The following is a 20,394-nucleotide window of genomic DNA, read 5'->3' on the forward strand; positions in this document are numbered from 1 at the left end:
TGTCAGGACCCATCCCAGGCCAGTGTCAGGACCATCCCAGGCCAGTAGTCAGGACCATCCCAGGCCAGTGTCAGGACCATCCCAGGCCAGTGTCAGGACCATCCCAGGCCAGTGTCAGGACCATCCCAGGCCAGTGTCAGGACCATCCCAGGCCAGTGTCAGGACCATCCCAGGCCAGTGTCCTTGGACCATCCCAGGACGGCCAGTCCTGATTCAGCATAGACCGGTGGGAAACCAAGGGAGGGAGCTTCTAGACCCATGCCCCACCCCCCGGAGGTGGCGGGACCTCTTTGGGGCCAAAGGTCCAGTACTTAATGGCAGTCTGAGTGGCCTATCGGGCTTCTAAAGAAATCAAAAATGGGGCCGTGAGACGTCAACGTGGAAATACGAGCCCAAAAAGATGCCACGAATCCGAAAGAAGGGCTCCTGTAGCGACACATTGGATACCCTTATCAAAATAGGCTCCTAACGTGCAAATGTGATCCCGTCTTGAGTGAAGTGCTGGCTGCTTCAATGATGTAGGCTACCGGTACATGGAGACCTTGCATCTATCAAATGCGGTGCTACCAGGCTAACCTGTCACGACAGGGTCTGGGGCACAAGCAGTCAAAGCCTCAGTTGGGGTGCCGTCTGATTCCCAGCCTGTCACACCCCACGTGATCGCTCTGTTTCCCGCCTCGGGCGGTAGGCGTCGTCCCCCGAGCTCCGTGTCGCAGCAAACGACGTTCTGCCGCCGCCCAGTGGCGCCGCGCCCTCCGTGCGGCGGCCAAGCATAGTCGCAGTGCGCACGATGGCCGCTGGGCGGCGTGCCAGCGGCGTCGGGGCGGGCGGTACCGGTCGTCGCGGATCGAATGCCGACGGAGCGGCCAAGCAGCGCTCAGTGCTCCTGCGACGGACGTGTGTGCGATGTCAGGATGGAGGCCGCGCTAGCTGTCGCGCCCGGCCGCCGAGAACAGGTCAGTCGGCCAGCGGGGTCCGGTAGCCTCACGGGCCCGCCCCCGTCACTCTTCGCCGCTCCACGAGCGCTCGAGGGGTTTTACCTATTACAGGTGTCCAGTGCGGAGTGCCATTGTGCTTATGGATTGGCATGCATCAGAAAGTATCCTCGCCGCCCAGGGACAGCTCAAGGCGCTCCGATCACGGACAACTGCCTCTTCCCCTCCCCGCCTCCCCTCTTCTTCGTTACCAGCCTGTATCATGTCCGGTGGCATTTGTTTACAGGCGGTAGTGGTCCGTCGCCCCGGCGTCCGATTAGGTCGGCGGGTGGCGCTAGTCGTGCGGTAGATTACCATTTGCAGTGGTCCCTAATGGCCCTTCATTGTTAGCGTTATGCCTGACTCGATTGGAACTAGCTGCCGGACGGGACCGAAAATGGACATGCGTGCCAAACACAGAACATACAAGGATACTAGGCCATGTCTTGTCAAATTGAATTGGCCAGCATCACGGGAGAGAGCGGCTTAGAAACATTTTGATTAATTTATGTCTGCACTAGAACCTAGACTTAATGTAGAATATCGGTCATTGGGGCACGGACGCACCCAGCCCAATCCAGAACACTTTGGTTCTCGTGCCCATTGGGGCACATGTTATTTGGAGAAAATTCATCGTTTTCACCTAGTTTCCTCCGCAGAAATGTCAGCATTCCATCTCAAAGGGTGAAAAGCTTATGCCCTCAACCAGATCGAGGAGTCATGAAGCTCAACATTTGCCTTGTCTGGGTTTCATGATGCGGAACATGACGAGAATGAGGCAGGAACGACCGTACGGCGGCTCTCAACGTCCGCTCTGAGGCCGCACGGGGCGCGCGCATCCTGTCACGTTATCTGCAGCCGTCTCCACCCCGATAAATATCTGTTAAGCATTCCAAAGATGGCCAAGATGTTCACCAATCCTTCACGCCATAGAGTTAGTATAGGCCTGTATGACAGCGCAATGACAGAAGCTACAGCCACGAAAAAACATCGAGCAGCAGCTAAAAGACGTCTCACCAATCCCAGGACGAACCTCCGACTTCACGCTTGATGGGTTATGTGTTTTAGGTCATGTGAAACATAAAATTACAAACTGGGTCATGTGAGGAGTAAAAATGACTTGTTTCAGGTGAACCTGCTATTTGTGTAGGTATTAAACACGAAAAGTATGCGAATATATGAGTCTTTCTGCGGAAAAACGCAATAACAAGATATGCGCGCAGCGTATGCGAAGCCTCATGAAATCCTTTTGGGGCAAAAGACAGGATTCTCTAAACATCTTTCCTTTTTTGGGTGTGTGGAGGCGGCGGGAACATTTTTTTCGCTCATACTCCGAATGGAAACAGGTATGTTTGACGAATATAACGTCGATGACGCAATATGCAGAGGCTACATTCATTCCTGAGTGAGTCATTCCTGCAAATATCATGTGTCAACTCTGAGATAGACAGACACTTGCATTGCTAGAAAGCAGCAATGAAGCAAAACAGCTTTGTACAACAACATGTGAAAAGAACTGCAAGACATCACGTGAATCCGCAAGTTCAGTAGCCCGACCTTCCGTTCAAAATTTGCCCTTGACTTGCTAAAGCCAGGACTTGCTTCAAACTTGCTCAAAACCGATACTTGCTTTAAAGCTCACTCAAAACCAAGAGACGCCGTCTGCCCAGCAAACTATATGAGTTGTCATTCAAACTACATTACCCACCAAAGTGCACGTCCATTGTCCTGCGTCAACACACATCACGTTCGCCCCGTGCCCGCTCCTGACTGTACTGTCCGCGTACTGGTCGGATCACTGACCTTGCGTCCGGAGCGACGGAACTGAACCAATAAGTACACTGCGGAGCATGCCTCCCCACGGCCACGCCCAGCCGGGGGCTGCGTGGAGTGAGCGGAGTACGGCCTCTTGCAGATCAGCCCGTCTTGGGCTCGGCGTGGGCCGTGGCTTACACAAGCCCCACCCGGGTTCGCTGTGCTGTGAGTGACCCAATGCAGAGTGGGACGATGTTTTTGGATGTATATATATATATATATATATATATATATATATATGGGTTCCGTTCCTAACGTGGAGACGTTCACCGGCTCCGGCTCTACCAGGGTGTGACGAAACACATCGCTTTAACAGTCACGTGCGTTGGTGCATATCCTAATGCTGGGGTGAACAACCTCAATCAGTGATTCCAGCTGTGAGAGGAAGTAAATGAGATCGAGGGTGCATGCTGGACCGCATCGGAGACCGAAACTCTGACACACCCGGCTCAACTTTGTACTTAAATCCGATTGGACAAAAAGTGTTATTTTTGGGCTTTGCGTAGACCGTTTGCAATATGAGAGGGGCTGTTCTACTATTGGTCAGCAAATAAGTTATTGCAGCTCGGGCCGAGTCTACTGCCAAACACGTCCACGGTCCTGAATTGCTGCTTTCATTAGTTCTTCACAGGGCTTTTTTGTCCGTATTGGATAACAACTAATCACGATATCACCTGCTGGCGCGGCTGAGACTGTCCGAGTGAAAGCCATTCGCCTGCTGCGGCAGTTCGTCCGCAGTATCCACCGCTTGCACGTGATAATTTGGACCAGCTGAGAGGCTGGAATTTAATCACTCGTTTCGGGTAAACGCGCGTCGGCGACTTCAGGCGGCCCGACTGTTTCGGACGTGACCCTGCGGACAGCGGCGCCGGATTTTCCTGTCCGTATGAACCTGGCAGGTCGCCCTCTTCCGGGAAGGTCGCATGACTGCGTGGTATGCCCGTTGGCCTCGTGACCCCACCTTGTTGCTGGGCTCGTCGACCGCACTTTGCAGAGGCCTGGACCGGCTGTGCAACACAGCAGCTCTGGCTGGTATATTTAGACAGGCCTGAGGGTGGCCCGGTGGCGGATGACCGAGGTGGCTGTCTCTATAGCCCTGGGCGTTCGGAGCCGTGTCTGCGTCCCCTATGACTTCAGCACACCGAGTGTTGTCTCGCTGGAGTGATCAGGCGGGGTTGTCCCTTCCGCGCTTGTTATGCCGTGCTTCCGTGCTTCCGTCATTCTATGTCAGTGTCTGCGGAGCTCTCCTTTGTTGAATTGTCCGCCATCTGTGACTGAGATCCTGTGCCGGTCACCACTGGTCGCGACTGTGGCAGCCATCGACTGCCTGCTCCGCGACTTCTACGGTGCCCCAGTCCAGCTTCACCCCGCGTGTCCTCCCTTGTTCCATCGACTGCTTGCTCCGCGACTTCCACGGTACCCCAGTCCAGCTTCACCCCGCGTGTCCTCCCTTTTTCCCGCCAGAGGATTGGTATAGCTGCGGAGTCATCAGCTGCACTTGCCAACGCGGTTCTTCCTGTCACCGTCATCCGGCCGGCCGCGGTGGGGCTGGTAGGGGACTGCTAAGGGTATAGGAGGCTGCTGATGGAAGGGGGGGGGGGGGGCTTGACCTCCGTGAACCACTCGTCATCGAGCCACCTCTGCTCGCCAAGTGCAGGCGGGTGCAAGTGCCAACAAAAAGCGACCATTTCTCGGCTGCCTGTCCCGTGGTCCGACATTCTTTTAGGCTCGTCGCAGGCGCCTAGTGGGTGCCCCGCTTCTGCGGGCTGTGGCTGGATGACTGCTGTATAGAACACCGGGATGCGTCACGTGGTGGTAACATAAAATATGCTGATGATCATGTGCGGACTGGTAACGGCGTTGCCAATGTGTTGCGCTCCTGTCTCTCGTTTCCTTAGGCGGAGGATCTGTTCATAATTGGATCATATGGCAAATATCTTAAAAAAACATTAAGTGACTCGCCTTGTCCTTGTGCTAGGCCTTATGGCATAAGGACGCATCCAGTACTGATGCCGGCTATTCGCCAATGGCTAGCGCTGAGTTGTTAGAACATAAAACTGCAAGCGTTGGTAAGGATTGGGAAGCCAAGTGCTCTGATGTTCTGCTGGCCAGTGCTGACCGGTTAAATAGAGAATATTTCTCCAAGCAATCTCAATAGATGCTTAGTTTACTGAGCGGAAACAAACGTCGTAGCTCAGTCAGATCGCAACCCAATGACAATCCGACATACTCTTGCAGAAAACGACCAGTGAGCGTCAATCCACATCATGTCCGCCCGCGCGGTGATGCCATTTGATCCAGCTTAATGAAATATGGTTCATCGTCAGGGTCATTTCCATTTCATCTACCAGCACGAAGTGCGTGAACCTCTTAACCTTTACACTCCACACTCGATATTAGCGCCCCTCAGTGCAGAGTACGCACCCCAGATGATTCTCCTCTGTTGTGTCGCTTGTTGAGCGCTCCCTGTGTGCGATGCGCGACAGAGTGCACTGTCAGTGATACGAGACGGAGAGAGAGAGAGAGAGAGAGAGAGAGAGAGAGAGGAGAGAGAGAGAGAGAGAGTAGAGAGAGAGAGAGAGAGAGAGAGAGAGAGAGAGAGAGGAGAGAGAGAGAGAGAGAGAGAGAGAGAGAGAGAGAGAGAGAGAGAGAGAGAGAGAGAGAGAGAGAGAGAGAGAGAGAGAGAGAGAGAGAGAGAGAGAGAGAGAGAGAGAGAGAGAGAGAGAGAGAGAGAACGAGAGAGAGAGAGAGAGTGAGTGTGTGTGTGTGTGTGTGTCTGCTGTCTCAACGATGTGAGACAAGTAGAGTCCGCTGTCAACGGCGTGAGGGAGTCCACCATCAGCCTGCTGTCTCCCCCATCTCCACGGCGTGTGCCAGTCCTGCGTGCCTCTGCCCGGCCACAGCCCACCCCAGCCCGTCATCGTCGCCTCCGGGCCGCGCCCTGGCGCTGTCAGCACTCTCCTCCTGCCCTGCCGCCCGCGCCCACCGTTCATACAGTATGCATTGCTGCCCGGCCGATGCCCACGCTGGCTGCGTTCTGTCTGTGCCGCCGGCTGTTGTCAGTTGCGTCACGTGCAGCAGAGTCTGCGCCGACGCGCGCGCGCCCGCCACCGGCGACCGGCTCCGTTCGAGTTTGGCCACGGCGGAGAGTGGCCTCAGCAGCGTGGTGTTAATCAAGTGGAACTGTTCAGCGTTCGGACATGGCCGAGGAGGGAAGCCGAGGCGGACGCCGGCCGCCGGGATTTAAGCTCAGAGGGGCGACCTCTCTTGTAGCATGCCGATCGGCCCTACTTTGGTGCTGTGACGTATGAAATATGGAAACTCGAATATTTTTAAGAAAACATATTGCTGCACGGGTGAAAAAATGACCAGTGCTATTGAGACCAACCATGAATTGTGCTTTTGTTGAGTCTTCGTTGATCGAGAGCATGTTTCAAAGAGTATCGCTCAGTTCTGTTTATCTGGCCATGACGGCTCTGACCATGCAGCTGTCTCATATGAAAGAGCTGGTTCTCCAAGGAATGATAACTTGCTAAGCCAAAATCGGTTACGTTGCGATGTGCGATACATCGAAAAATTGGTACCAGTCCTCGGTAAATGCATTCAGAAACAACTCCATGGGGTCCGTCCGGTGTTCAACTGTCATATGGGACAGGCACGTCTCGGAAGGTTCTTCACAATTGTGACGGCAGGCTGTCGCTGTGGAGAAGCTGTCTCCTCAGTGTTGTCTGGGTTTTCTCCGAGCCCCTGGACTGCTGTTGTCCCCCGTGCATGGGCCACCGCCGCTAACCACTTGCGCTGCTGCAACTACTAATCCAATCCACCGCGCTGCCGCCCGACCACAAACTCTCGCCACTTCTCCCGGCCAAGTCGAGACAAAGCGTCGACTGCATCGTTGCGGGATGACGACAGGCCGGCGTGCCCCACGGCGCTGGCGCTCTGGCGTGGAACGCCGCCGGTCCGACCGCATCAGCTGATTGTAACTAATCACCGGCACCGCTGATCGAAGCGTGCCCCTCATTCCCACCCAATCAGCTTGGTTTCTCGACGGCGCGAGCCCCCGGCGGCTGGGCGCTATCGACCAAGCGGAGCCGCAGACGGCTGCCGGCCGTCAGGCACCCCGCATATCAGCGCGATGTTTCGTCGCCTGACGCACCGGCTCGGACATCCATGCTCGGCAGCACAATAACGCGGATATCGATCGCGTCGACTGTCGTGCGTATTGCCCGATTCCACGACTTCTCTAATTGCGTCCCGTCCGGCTGGCATAGATAAGCCCGAGATAAGCCGACTGGCAGGCTTTGGCCGGTCATCAAGTGCTGATTATTGCCGGCGCTCGCAATAGCAGCCTGCGTTGCTTCTGATCGTTTGCATGCAGAGCGCCACGTATACGATGTTTACAAGGCCCACTCCAAGCCATGTATTCCGCTGAGGCAAGCTGTCGTGTCGAGGTGTTGCTGCTCGTGTCGAGGCGTGATTTTGCATCAGCGCGGACCACCGGGGCACTGGCCGGACGGTTTGCAGGAGTCACGTTAGTGCCACGGTGGCTTGCAAGGTCTGTCATCGCTAACACCGTGCTCTGTCACCACAGACGTTCTGCGAGCCAATGCCATGCTTCCCTATGGTCCACATTGGGACTAATAATGCCATTGTGCCCGGTTATGTTTCCCACGACCTGCAAGCTCCGCCCACCACTGAGCAGAGCTGCTCGACCTCCACGCCCACCCGCTTCGGTCACTGAGCAGAGCTGCTCGACCTCCACGCCCACCCGCTTCGGTCACTGAGCAGAGCTGCTCGACCTCCACGCCCACCCGCCCCGGACACTGAGCAGCGCTTTTCCGCCTCCAAGCTCGTCCACCCGCCCCGGACACTGAGCAGCGCTTTTCCGCCTCCAAGCTCGTCCACCCGCCCGCTGAGACGGGGCTGTGGCGTAACGGCGTGGGAGCCGGCCCGGTCCCATCACGTCACTCATGCTGAGGTTCGCACGCTCGCCGACACCGCTCGACCAGCCCTGGCACCCGGCCGGCGGGCCTGCTGGGGGTCGGTTCGGGAGGTGGGCCGGCTGATCGGCTTGTTCCCCTCACCGAGACCGTCCTGTCATGTGGGGCAGGATGGTGACGTTGGTGGGCTAAAGCCACTGTGTGGAGAAATCCTGCTGGATGTGATGGTCCTGTTGGGTGTGATGATCCTGCTGGGTGTGATGATCCTGCTTCAGGCGTGGTTCCAATTTATGGGGCAGTTGTATCGAATGAGGTGCTGTCGTTGCAGGGCTGACTCTGCAGCAGGGGTGCCATGGTGGAGTTGTTGGGGATCCTGCTGGGCTGGGTTTTTTGTTGAGTAGGATGTTCGTGCTGGGTAGCACGTCTGGTGCGCAATGGCTCAACGTCTGCTCAAGCCCGCTTGCCCGCAGGGGATATTTGAGCCGAACTCTCCTCTTCTGAGGAAAGGTCCGGATGCTCGCGGAATTGCTGGATGGAGTGCCAACGCTTCAACAGCAGCAATCCACATGAACAATTGCTGCTCAACATTTGCGTCTGGAGACATGTCCACCGAATCGCCTGAAGCATTCATTTATACAGATTCAGAGCAGGCTCGATGGCTGCCGGTTGAGACTTGATGGGAATAATGACAGGAGACTCCAAAATGTGCTTTGCCTTAGAATCTGTCCGATATATGTCCGGACAAGCTGCAGTGGTACTCTCCTCGGCGCGCCTACGCCAGGTCGCCTCGGCGCGGCGCCGCTGGAGGGCCAACCAGGCCTCCGACCTATGCAGCCGCCAATAATCCACCGCTGGCCGATAGCAATGTCAACAGCGGCCGTCGGCGCCGGCGCCAGGTTCCCACGGGCTGGCCGGCATCCCTTTATGCCGCGGTGTGGTCGTTACCCGCGCGGCAGGGCCGGCCGCCGCACTCTTCGCAGACACTGGCCGGCGCCCGAAGCGTAGAAGGCCTGGGAGGAGTATGGGATAAAATGCGTAGGACTAACTGGGATAAGTACAACAGACGCCAAGGAGCAGCCGGCAAGTGATCGCCACGTGTTTAGTGGGCATCGGCTTCCATGGATCATGCCGCTATCCCGGTACACGTTTGCTAGAGTCACCCCAACCATGACAACGGCTAGCTCCCAATGCACGGCCGCGGAGTCCCCCAGTGTGTCTGTTGGCCGGGGGCGGGCCTTGGTGGGCGGAGGCTGCGAGCTCACGGGAGCGGGGCCATGACGGGTGGAGGCCGCGGGGCTCATGGGAGCGGGGCCGTGGCGGGCGGAGTCTGCGGGGCTGATGGGACCGTGCCGGGTGGAGGCCGCGGGGCTCATGGGAGCGGGGTCGTGGCGGGCGGAGTCTGCGGGGCTGATGGGACCGTGCCGGGTGGAGGCCGCGGGGTTCATGGGACCGTGGCGGACGGAGGCTGCGGGACTCACGGGAGCGAGGCCATAGCGGGTGGAGGAGGCCGCGAAACTTGTGGGAGCGGGGTTATGGCGGGCGGAGGCCGCGGGGTTCAGGGGAGACGGGGCCGTAACGGGAAGAGGCCGCGGGGCTCATGAAAGCGGGGCCGTAGCGGGCAGAGGTCGCGGAGCTCATGGTGAGGCCGAATCCCGTAATCGATAGCGAACCTGACCGGCTCACACCTGAGCGCTCGCTGTTCCGAGCACCTGATTGCGCCCTGACCGGCGGCGGGCAGAGGGACGTCCTGTGCAAGTGTTCGCCGGGCCGGCCCGCGCCCGACGGCCCACGGCGTCACGTGACCTACGGGAAGGGACGAAGGGGTACCGACTATTGGTGCGATGACTTTGCCGCCGGCTGCGGCGGCGTTAATGCGCTCTCACGCTCGGTAGGGGCTTGAGTGTGCGCGTTTTAAAGGATGACTGAACACCAGACTGCCGCAGTTCGCCAGTGAGACCGCTCTTCACTTCCGCTCGCAGGCGTTGAGGCTGTGTGTGGGCGTTGTTACTCTCGTCGTGTGTCCAGCCGGACCACCGTCTCTGATGGTGCAGCTGAGCGCGAGCCGTCATTACGGTGAAGAGAAGTGACCCGGTCAATGCGGCTGTTTCGCAGCGGTGTGCCCAGCCGGACCACCGTCTCTGACGGTGCAGCTGAACGTGAGCCGTCATCACGGTGAAGAGTAGTGACCCGGTCAATGCGGCTGTTTCGCAGCCAAGTGCGAGTTGGCAATTCCCGCATTGATTCGTGTTTTTCCTCGCTTTGACTGTGATGGCTACTGGACGATGACACCCCGCCTAAAGGGAAAACATGTTTTTGATGCATCGGTCATTATTACGACGGTCGCTGATGGTGGAAACTGCGCTCGCCCTGAATGACGCTCCCTAAAGTGAAAGGTTCAACTGGAACTTAAGCCAGAAATAAGTGACCTTGTAAGCATGACTCACTAATGTGCAATACTAAGTGACCGGTATGTTTGTGTTGATGAAACATCCAGAATCGTTAGCGTCCGTCTCAGGGCTGTTTTCGAGCCAGCAGCGTGGTGGCCACAGAGGCAGCTGGTCCGAGGCTCGGCAGACTCATAAGCCCCACTCATTTCCGACTGTTTATTCAGGTTGTTTGCTCTGATAGAATGGAGGCTCTCTGATCAGCGATGAACCGAGCATGCGAGCCGAACCCACGGCGGTGGGCCAGGTCAGCCGATGGTCGGCGCGCTCGAGCGCCTGAGACCCCCCTCGCCATGCGGAGGAGAGCCCCCCAAGGTCAGTCGCACGTTTGTAACTCCCTCCCCTCCCCAGCGACCCTAGTTAAGGGAACAAGTGTTGGCAGTCAGGCGCCGCATCCTGGTCCGTTGCGCCTGATGCCTGATGCATCCTGGCGCCTGACGCAGTGCCTGACCTCCGGGACTTCCGCGTAAGGACAAATGGTCATGTGCCCCCTCCCCCTTCAAACCAACGTAGCGGGAACTTAACGGAGCGATGAAGGACGATAGTCTGACAGACTGAGCCTGCGGAAAATGAGATCACGAATGCAAGATGGAAGAATCAAATAAACGTGAGTTGGATGCATGACAACGCAGACGAACGTGCCAACGGCTACCACTCTTTTTGTATCTAAGTTGATCATTCTTGCAATTACTCTTGGAGATGTAATGGCACCAACATGTCTGTAAGCTGCGAGATTAATGCAATATGTCAGATGCATGAGTGCGGTATCGATGGGCGGCGGCGTGCCTTTTTGGCTGTGAGTGACGAAGAAAGGGCTCGACATGGCTGATCTTGGCCTAGTTCCACAACCCGAAGGTACGATCTAAGTACTTTTGGTTGGCGTCGTATGGACTGATAGACTTAAAACAGCTTAGTGACACGGGCGCTTTCTATTTTTGAATTACTTCAGCACCAAGAGATGAAGTGAGGTTGACTCGTTTCCGGCTCACACACCATACAGTTAAGAAGTGCGTCAATCGGTATTTCTGTTTATGAAACTGGGCCCTTTGTCAACCACGTAGTCTGGACCGTCTTGGCTTAATTTTCCAAACTGGAGCGTTTGATATGACTCAAAAAGGTTGTTACATTTTTTGTTTGTTTGTTATATATACATTGTTGTTTATATAAAAGTTTGCTATTATGTATAAAGTTTGTTGTTTCTTTTATGCCCACAAATATTCGCTGGCTGTGTAAGGAAACACGAGTTTTGTGTACTGGTGGAATGCGGTTCTTATTGCCGTCGATAGTCGCACCACTTTACGAAAAGCCTTGCTTCCATGATTCGGTGAAGATCCAGCTACAATAAAGGACAAATAGGAAAAAAGGATTCAAATATTCCGAGCGATCGACAATATGCTGCACTTTTACCACAGCGTTACTAGACTGCAAGTTAGAAAGTTGAGTACGCAAGTTTGGAAAATCGGGCCGCAATAATGAGAAAGCTTGAACTTAGGATTTGCGTCGTTGGTTGGTTGACGTCTAGGACACACGTCTAGGCTCACATTTGCGGATCCTGTCGCAGATAATCAGCGCACTCACTCACAATTAATCGATGTCCACTTCTCTTTTTATGAACGACCATCTTACCTCGACACCTTTAAAGGCATTGGTTCATATTTAAAGATAGTAAAGCAGGCATCAGATATGATGAAATAAGCTCACTTATAACTCTTGGTGTTCTTTTAAGTGGAAAAACCTGCCCTAAACCACGCAGTTTCTCTATACCTCTCAATACGTCACTGTTTGGTATCGTCATCTCTCGTTGCACATCACTGATTAAGAGCCAATTGACGGCAGTTACGTCTGGAAATTGTGCTCACGAACATTTGAATGTCAGATATGCACGAATTGTCAATTATCTTTTCTTGGCCTTGATCGCCGCATGGCCAATCAAGTGGCAGAATCTGAATGACATTATCATGGCATCATGGCTGCCTGAGTGACCTTGAAATGGTCCCCCAAAATGTCTGCAATCTTCGCGAGCGCGTAGCCCAAAGACTAGAGGGGTTTTGGTCTTGATAAGGACGGGTCTGTAAATTGCACCAAAAGATTTTCAAGATTGCCATTTCAGTTGAAAACCCTATGCGAATGTGGAGCACTCCCTTTAAGCGGGAACACATTTGATTTGACCTGCCTGCGGCATGCCTGCAAAGCGAGAGGTTTTAGCGCTTTCTCCGTAGTACATTCATAGTCCTGGTTATCGGCGTTCGCAGCAGGACCGCGATACATCGTCTCTATGACCACTTAACCATAGTGGCACAGCCTTTTTGAGGAATTTTGGCTGGAAAAACCTCAACGACAAGTCTGATCCCAAAATATGGACCCCCTGGCCTGCCCCAAACATTTTAACTTTTCCTTGGATTCAAGTTTTTTGCGCTAAAATGGCGAACAACAAAAGATGTGAAACGAGTTGGCTGCGATACAAGACGAGGCTGAAACAGCTGAGACTGAAGGGAGGGGGTTACTGGGTCAGTGGGGGTTTCTTTTTCTTCACTTAACACGTTAAAAGCTTCTGACTTGTTGTGCCAAAAAGGCTGTAGCAATTTACTACATACGGCAACTGTATGTCCTCGCACGCACGCCGATTGCAACGGTCCGCATTTGTCTGGAATGCGGCTTTCGGCAAAATGAAAGGGTTAACCCCGTGCGTTTGCTTTGCTACGGTCACGGCGCTGTACAAGTCGTGTGGAATACGTTCATCACGCTGTGTGATATTGTGTGCTCTCACTCGCTTCACCAGATCGCGCATATATGCATCCGACTCGCTCTGAAGTTGTGAGACACAGGCCCCTAGTTTTGAAAGTTGTCGGGGATGCACCCCTATGTCCCCCGGGGATGCACCCCCATGTCCCCCACAGTGTCGTCGCTCCGACTGCAAGCGTTCAAACCCATGGAGTAGCGCATTATGTATGCAACACCATAAGTCTGGGACAATATTGTATCTAGTTTAGTACATTGTATGGGATCATTGCATCAAATGAAGCCAATTTCTGAGAGAGAGATAGAGAGAGAGAGAGAGAGAGAGAAGAGAAGAAGAGAGAGAGAGAGAAGAGAGAGAGAGAGAGAGAGAGAGAGATAGAGAGAGAGAGAAGAGAGAGAGAGAGAGAGAGAGAGAGAGAGAGATAGGAATAGAGAGAGAGAAATAGAGAGAGAGAGAATGAGAAGAGAGAGAGAGAGAGAGAGAAGAGAGAGAGAGAGAGAGAGAAGAGAGAGAGAGAAGAGAAGAGAGGAGAGAAGAGAGAGAGAGAGAGAGAGAAAGAAGAGAGAGAGAAGAGAAGAGAGATAGAGAGAGAGAGAGAGAGAGAGAGAAGAGAGAAGAAAGAGAGAGAGAGAAGAGAAGAGAGAGAGAGGAGAGGAGGAGAGAGAGAGAGAGAGATGATGGAGAGAGAGGAGCACCCGAGAGGGGAGAGATGGAGAGAATAGAGAGAGAGGAGAGAGAGAGAGAGAGAGAGAGAGAGAGAGAGAGAGACGAGAGAGATGAGAGAGAGAGAGAGGAGAGAGAGAGAGAGAGAGAGAGGAGAGAGAGGAGAGAGAGAGAGAGAGAGAGAGAGAGAGAGAGAGCGTTGCGCTGTCAATCTCTATGGATATGCTCGCAAGCTTAAAGTACGGTGCTAAGACCGTTTTATAAAAGTTTGCGAAGGCGGCTCTATCTTTGGCACGTCCATGAGCCGCGCCCACCCGCCGCCGCGCTGGTATGCAGTGTCGAGTGCGGCCGAACCCCAGAGCCCATCTGCCCGAATTGGAGAGCCAGACGGCCTGACGAATAAGAGACCTTCGCACCATGACGTCATCAGCCGACCAAAATGTCAGCGGGTTCGCAGCCCACGTGGGTGCAGGCCAGGCACCGGGCCCATGACTAGGACATTCCTGTTGCCGTCTCGCGGATGGTGGGGAATGCGCTGCCGCTCACGCGGCGGCGCAGCCCGGCAAACAGGCGCTCAGGTAAGATAAACAGAGACTCATCAGGCTGTCAGACCCAGAACCAACGCGATGTACAGCTTTATCAGTGCGTGTGCTGGGACCCAGGCAACTGACTGGGGCGCAAAGGGAGGGAGCGGGGGAGGGGCGAGTGTTCTCGGTTTCCGCATTTGATGCGGCTCCGGAATACCTGCGGTGGTATGCTGTACCGCAGTGTTTCCTGCGTTGCGGTATAGTCTATCGATTCCGACAAAGGAGGAGAGATAACAGTTCGTCCACGTGCGTTCCTTGTGACGCTAGGTATATTTTATCACACCAAGTAAATATTGATAGAACTGGAATGTGCAAGTCGATATCAGCAAAATCATCAAATGTCGACTGCCAGCAAATGCACGTAGCGCGCCTGCATCCAGCATGGTGAATTTATAGAAGAAACCAGAGCATTAACAAAACTTTCCAAAATTCCCGCTGTTCCAACTCTGAATGGAGCGGCCCGAAACACGACGAATAAGCTTTCCCGAGCGCAAAGTTAAAAGCCTGCAGTGCACCGAATCGGAAGCAGGCTGGCGGCTCAGCAGAGGGCCGGTCCCGCGATGCCGGGCCGCTGCAGCCGGGCCGAGACGACCTGCGTGGTCCAACATGTGCTCGCCGGGGCGGCCTCCGGCGGTCGGCAGGGCGGCGTGCCAGCGGCCGCGGGCAGCCGGCCAAGCACCGCCACCGGGGGCACACGCTCGGCCCTGGCTCCCCACGGCGACAGGCTGCGACAGGTGGTCCCACGCAGCGACGGCTTCGCTTCTAATCTGCCGTCACCGTTATCGCCCGGCGCTGGAGGGTGGCGCGAGACGCGGACAAATTGAGAGATTGAGATCAGAAGAGGGAATGGGAGGGCCCGTAGTGAAGGGCGCGTGGGCACAGCCGTGGCAGACAGCGCGTTTATTGGTGGTACGTCAAATGACAACTTTAGTGATAAAAAGGATAGTAAGCGTTTAAATGAAAAAAATAGTGGGCTCCGCCGGCGGTGCATTGTGCCAGAAAACGAGGCAAGCCCCATTGGTAAGCTATGTATTTTTGTTCACCACCGGAAGGCAAATTTCAAAGTTCATTAAAGTGGGAGTGATGGTGGCTTCGCGCGTCCTTTCCCTGTTCCTCCAACCAGGGCGGGCATTTCAAACCGTAACTGTCAGGCAAGCTGAGTTCCTTTGCTAACTCGGAAATGTTCCTCGTTGGCAGTGTGCATCCGAGCTGAAGTCCCTTGGCACGCTTTCAAATCACATCATCCTCCAGGCATGTCCTTGACCGCTGGGCCTAGATTCAGTGGTGCCAAGAAATAGGTGCGTGTTACTCAGGCCGCATTGCTCTGTCGACACACTTTTGAAGAGCACCTAGTCATTGTTATCTTATTTAGTTTCGTTTGCAATGAGTACTGCTGTCTTCTCAACCAATAACTTTGAAAATGCAGCTTCACATTTTGGTAGTGAAAGATGCTCTTGTCAATAGCTTTGTCTAAACTCCTTTGCTTAGTGATCTCCACCTATGTTTTGTTGTCATCAAACGCGTGTCTTTCGGGGGTGGCGGATTGCCGGGGGGGGGGGGGGGGGGTAGGGGCAGCTGTCCCCAACTCCCCAACTCCTAGAAACATTTAACATTAACCATGGCGTTGCATCGGAAGGAGAAATATAAAAACCATGTTTGTTCCCCATCTCAGCCGAGGTTCCGCCGTCACTGACGCGTTAATGTGAACGAGTATGCGTGTGGTATGCAGGACCGGCCTTGTAAGGAAAAACCCGGGATACACTGGAGCTCACTTAAGATTTTTCTTAAACAGCGCACCTGGTTTTGTTGACAACCTGATTTAATGTTTAACCCGTGAACAACCAGGGACTTTTGCCCTCACTTTGGCTGTCCCGCAACAGCAACTCACAAGCTAGAGAAAAATAAGATCGAAGCTTTTTGTGTCTGCAAATGAACAGTTCACCTAGGTTGTCAAAAGTCCACTGGCATAGTCAGCCATGGTTTATGTATGGTGCGCTACTTATTGCTGAAAATCTCATGGCGGCGGGGTTCATGGATGCCAAGATATCAGCCCTTCGAAAGCGTGGATGGTCGCGTCGAGCCTAACTGGGTTGATGACAATACACATTGTCTGAGTTGTTGACATAAAGACAGATTGAGCTTGAGGCTTTGTTTTTAATTGCTGAAATAAGAAAATCATTTCTTCGAACGCGTACACATACACACCTACGACATTAGGTCAGACGCAAAAGACGTTGATGCAAATGGACCAACAAAGACATACCACGTCGGACAATGAGCCGAGGGAGTGTCTTAGCGTGTCCCTAGCTTACTTGAAGCCACTAAGAGCTTCAGTCTAATAAAACAGTCTTTGTATTTACTGCTAATGTTGACACACTGTACGTTTCAGGTTTTCAAAATGTTAAGTTGATCGTACAAATGCGGGCCATCAGAGACGGCCAAATATTTTGTTTCACATCATATTAAAGTCACCTGTAACCACAAAGTAATCAGAATTCACTTTCCTCTGAAAGATTACGCTACCGATTGTCGCTTGAATCAGCGGCTCGGTTCTGTGAATGACGATGTCGGCACACGGCATCCGAGCAGGCGGCGTGGGACGGAATCGCTGCATGTGTCTAGTCGTCTGTGGAGAAAGGCTCCTCAATCCCGTAGTTATTTGGATGCCACTTAACTAAAGACACATCTCGTCCATGAAAGCATCGTTTATCATCCGGCCCTTGAAAGCTGCCACACAACCAAACATCTTAAATTTGACAGGCGGCCAGGCAATACTGCTGTTTGAAGTCGACACAAAATCCCGGGATTTTTCAGATGAATGCTCCGCCGCAGGACGGGGTATGTCCGCGTGAGAGAGAGCATACTCGCGTCGCACCCATCGCGAACAGCAAGCGCGCGTGAAGACCAGCGTCGGACATCGCTCGTCTGCCGGCCGCGTTTGGACGGCCTTTCTCTGCTGATCCGTGTCCGATGGCGGCGGCGCTCCCGTGACCCCCCGCGGGGCCATTTGCCGCCGCTGCCCCCGCCGCCCGGCGGCGCACATTCACGCGCCGGCCGCCTGACGTTTCCTGTCGCCCATGGGCGCCGGCTCCTCGCCGCTGCCGGTGTCGTTCTCGGCCGTTCTCCGTAATTAGCTGCCCAGACCGGCCGCCGGCGCCGGCCGACGCCATGTTATCCGGCGACGCCCTCCCTACCCCCCCCCCCCCCCCCCTCCCGCCTAGCCGGCTAATTTCCATTCAGCCTGTGACCAGCGGTCCCGCGGCGTATATTAGCCCCCGGCGCTTTTGCCGGCCGGAAATGCGGCGCGTCCGTCGACTTCCGGCGCGCGTCAGTGCGATGGGTGGCTGCGCTGGACGGCAGACCGCCTCGGCCTTAGAGCCACGAATGACAAATGGCCACAGGCGGTGGGGGCCGCGGCTGTGCTGGGAAGGGCACCGCTTCCGATATTTTTGGGTAACGCCGGTGCTCATGTCACTGACGTTTCCAACAATTCTAGCTTCCGTCTAACGGGTAACGACAAAGCTTGGTCCAGAAGCGTGATTATTGTGTTAAACGGTGCTTAATCATTGCGCAGATTAAGCAAATTGAATGTTACCTGATATATAGCTAAACAGATAGATTCTCGTAGATTAGAACGCATATGATAAAGCTTCGCAGTCAACGTATGCGCTGGGTACCCCTGCATCCCCGGAAATCTGTGGTAAGCCCCAACCTATTCCGTGCAACTGTTATACTTAGGCATGGGGCATCGGGAAGCGTGAAAGTAGCCACATTTTGTGATGAGGTCTCTTACAAATAGAAATATAAGTTGCTATAAAATATATTTGCTACATTCAAGAAAATATGGATCTTGCTTAAGAAAAAGTCTGTCTTTTTACGTGCCGTGGGCGCATTTCGCTTTGGGCTGGCCACGGGTGTGTACAAGAAATGAAGGATCGATTTATCTTGGACCTGAAATTTCTGTTCATTACTCAAAATTGCACGCAGGTTTCCAAATTTAATTACTTAATTGAATGAGAGGCCTTAAACTTTCGCTATAGTAAGATGCACACGTCCACTTCCATGTGAGCCATATCATGCAAGTATTTGCCCATCTCCTCTCTATCCTTCTCCATCCCTCTCCCTGGCTCCTCCCCACCCTTCCCTTCTCCCTCCCTCTTTCCCTCTCCATATCACTCTCTGGTTCCTCTTCCCCTTTTCTAAGGCCTCAGCGCTGGCTGCGAAGGCTCTCCAAAAGTTGGGGAGATGGCGTGACGCGCCCACCTCCCCGACGCACTGGAACTCCCCAGGCTGTATCCAGCCCTCACTTTCCCTGTCTGGAAATCCATCTGCGCCGCGAGATATCACAGATCACAGGGCCGCGGCGCGCCGGTCGGCCGCTCCAGAAATATGGTGGCATCGATCCGCAGGCGACCTCTGACCTTTGACGGCGGAGGTAAGGAGAGCCTGGGGCGTCATCGTTCGTTTTCTAGCCGCCCAGCGGACAACAGCGGCCCGCTGGCGTGCGTGGCGCGGCTGGATCGGGCGGGCCGCGTCGGGCGGTCGGCGCGCCGCCGCCTCGGCTGGTCGCGGCGCGTCACTCCCGGCGGCCTTGGGCCGTCACGCGGCCTGACGCCGTGCCGCGCGAGATCGTAGCTAGTCACAGAGATCAGACGCTGCAAACTTTGGACGGCCCGCAGCAGATGGCGCCGCCCGCTTCCGCGGCTGAAGAAATAATTTTCAGCCTCCAAACGAGCCCTCGGGCGGGAAAGGAGGTCAGGCCTAGACAGCTCGCTTTGTTCGGCCCGGCATGGACGGGCGAGCAGCGTCCCCATAACAACGGCCACGCTTTTTCGACAAGGAAGACATAGCGTGCTCCCTTTAAACGTGCCATTAAGACTGGGCTAATGTCAGCGAAGTATTATGTAACAAAGGTCAATTCAACTTTTAATCCAAGCTCACTTACACGCAGGACGTTTAATAACAAAGAAGAATCACGATGGTACGCGATAATCATGATCTGCCAAGAACCAGAAGCAATCTTTCAACGAAGGCATTTAAAATGCCACGACGAAAGAAGGGGCTCCCGGGCACTTTTTGCACGGCACTCCACGTGCATAAAATGATAAAGCAATATCATTCAGCGAAATCGTTGTGGGTATCAGAATGTTCCGGTTAAGCGAGCTAGGGTGGCCCAAAAGTCGCCGGCAGCCTCAAACTGTCCAGCTTTGAATGCTGCATGCTCATTCCAATATTGTGGCCAATACCCACACTCTGACTATCCGTACACACTCAAAATTTCAGGTACCGCCTTTAGCAAAGTGTATCATTCTTGCCATCTCACACTTGCTTCGTTATCGGCACATTGGACGGCACTATGCCGATAAAGCAGACGTTGAACCGCGGTCCACTAAGCTACTCCGATATTTGCGCCGCTGATCATGCCAAATAGTTGTTCTCAAAATCCGGTAAAGAGAGATGTGATTTTCTCGCCGAGTGACAAACACCATTTGCCTCTTGAACTCAGGCAGAAACTTGCCATAAAAAAATGACAGGTGCGCTTCTCCGGACTATCATGTCCTATCATATTTATCGCATACGCACGCCGTAACGATTTGTGTCGTTGATTGCTTAACCGCACCACGTTTTTGCGCTATTTTTATTGCGTAGTTATTAGTTTCTTTGAAACGATTCATCTAAATATTGTTTATTGCTTGGATTATTGCATTGTCAAATTCACGTGGCTTTGATTTTAGAACGTGTTGGCAGTTTAAGTTTTACTACCAGATATTGTAAATTTACCATGACTGGTCACTTCTGACTAGTTCGGCTAGTTCAGCTGACCACAAATGCACGCACGTGTATAGATATAATATTACATGTTGCCTTATTATTATATTACATATTATTACATACTACACATATTACATTATTATGTCGTATGTCACCGCGTCTGTTTTAAACCACATCACCATGATAGTAAAAATTGCGTACTCTGCTGGCCATCAGCTGCTCGAATAATTACTAACTGACTGACTAGTTTAATGGTTGGCGCTAGTTTTCTGGTAGCAAAGGTAATTATGTTGAAAGAAAATAATGTAAGGAGAGTAATATTTAAAAACATAAAGGTTTTTAATAACCTACATTTTTATCGAATTAACATGAACGCAGCAAGTCATTGTATATGAAGTGATACAAAATCGGGGAGGAGTGGTGGTGTAAAACATCTAAAAATATCATCTTTGCCGCATC

At 53.6% G+C, this 20,394-nt stretch overlaps 1 protein-coding gene across 3 annotated transcripts in view; it reads left to right on the forward strand.

Annotated features, from left to right (window-relative positions):
* Positions 1 to 10,391: 10,391 nt before the first annotated feature.
* The window catches only part of LOC119096368 (potassium voltage-gated channel protein Shab), a 55,024-nt gene continuing 45,021 nt past the window's right edge, over positions 10,392 to 20,394 (forward strand). For 2 of the 3 annotated variants that reach the window (XM_037219234.1, XM_037219233.1), the window contains exon 1: positions 10,398 to 10,488. In XM_037219234.1, coding sequence (XP_037075129.1) covers positions 10,429 to 10,488 — 60 coding nt within the window. In that variant the 5' untranslated portion in view covers positions 10,398 to 10,428. Of the gene's footprint in view, positions 10,489 to 20,394 lie in introns of all 3 variants that reach the window. The other variant, XM_037219231.1, reaches the window with a different exon arrangement.

The sequence above is a fragment of the Pollicipes pollicipes genome, unplaced genomic scaffold (assembly GCF_011947565.3).
Source record: "Pollicipes pollicipes isolate AB1234 unplaced genomic scaffold, Ppol_2.1 Scaffold_4295;HRSCAF=5057_pilon_pilon_pilon, whole genome shotgun sequence".
Classification (NCBI taxonomy): Eukaryota; Metazoa; Arthropoda; class Thecostraca; order Pollicipedomorpha; family Pollicipedidae; genus Pollicipes; species Pollicipes pollicipes.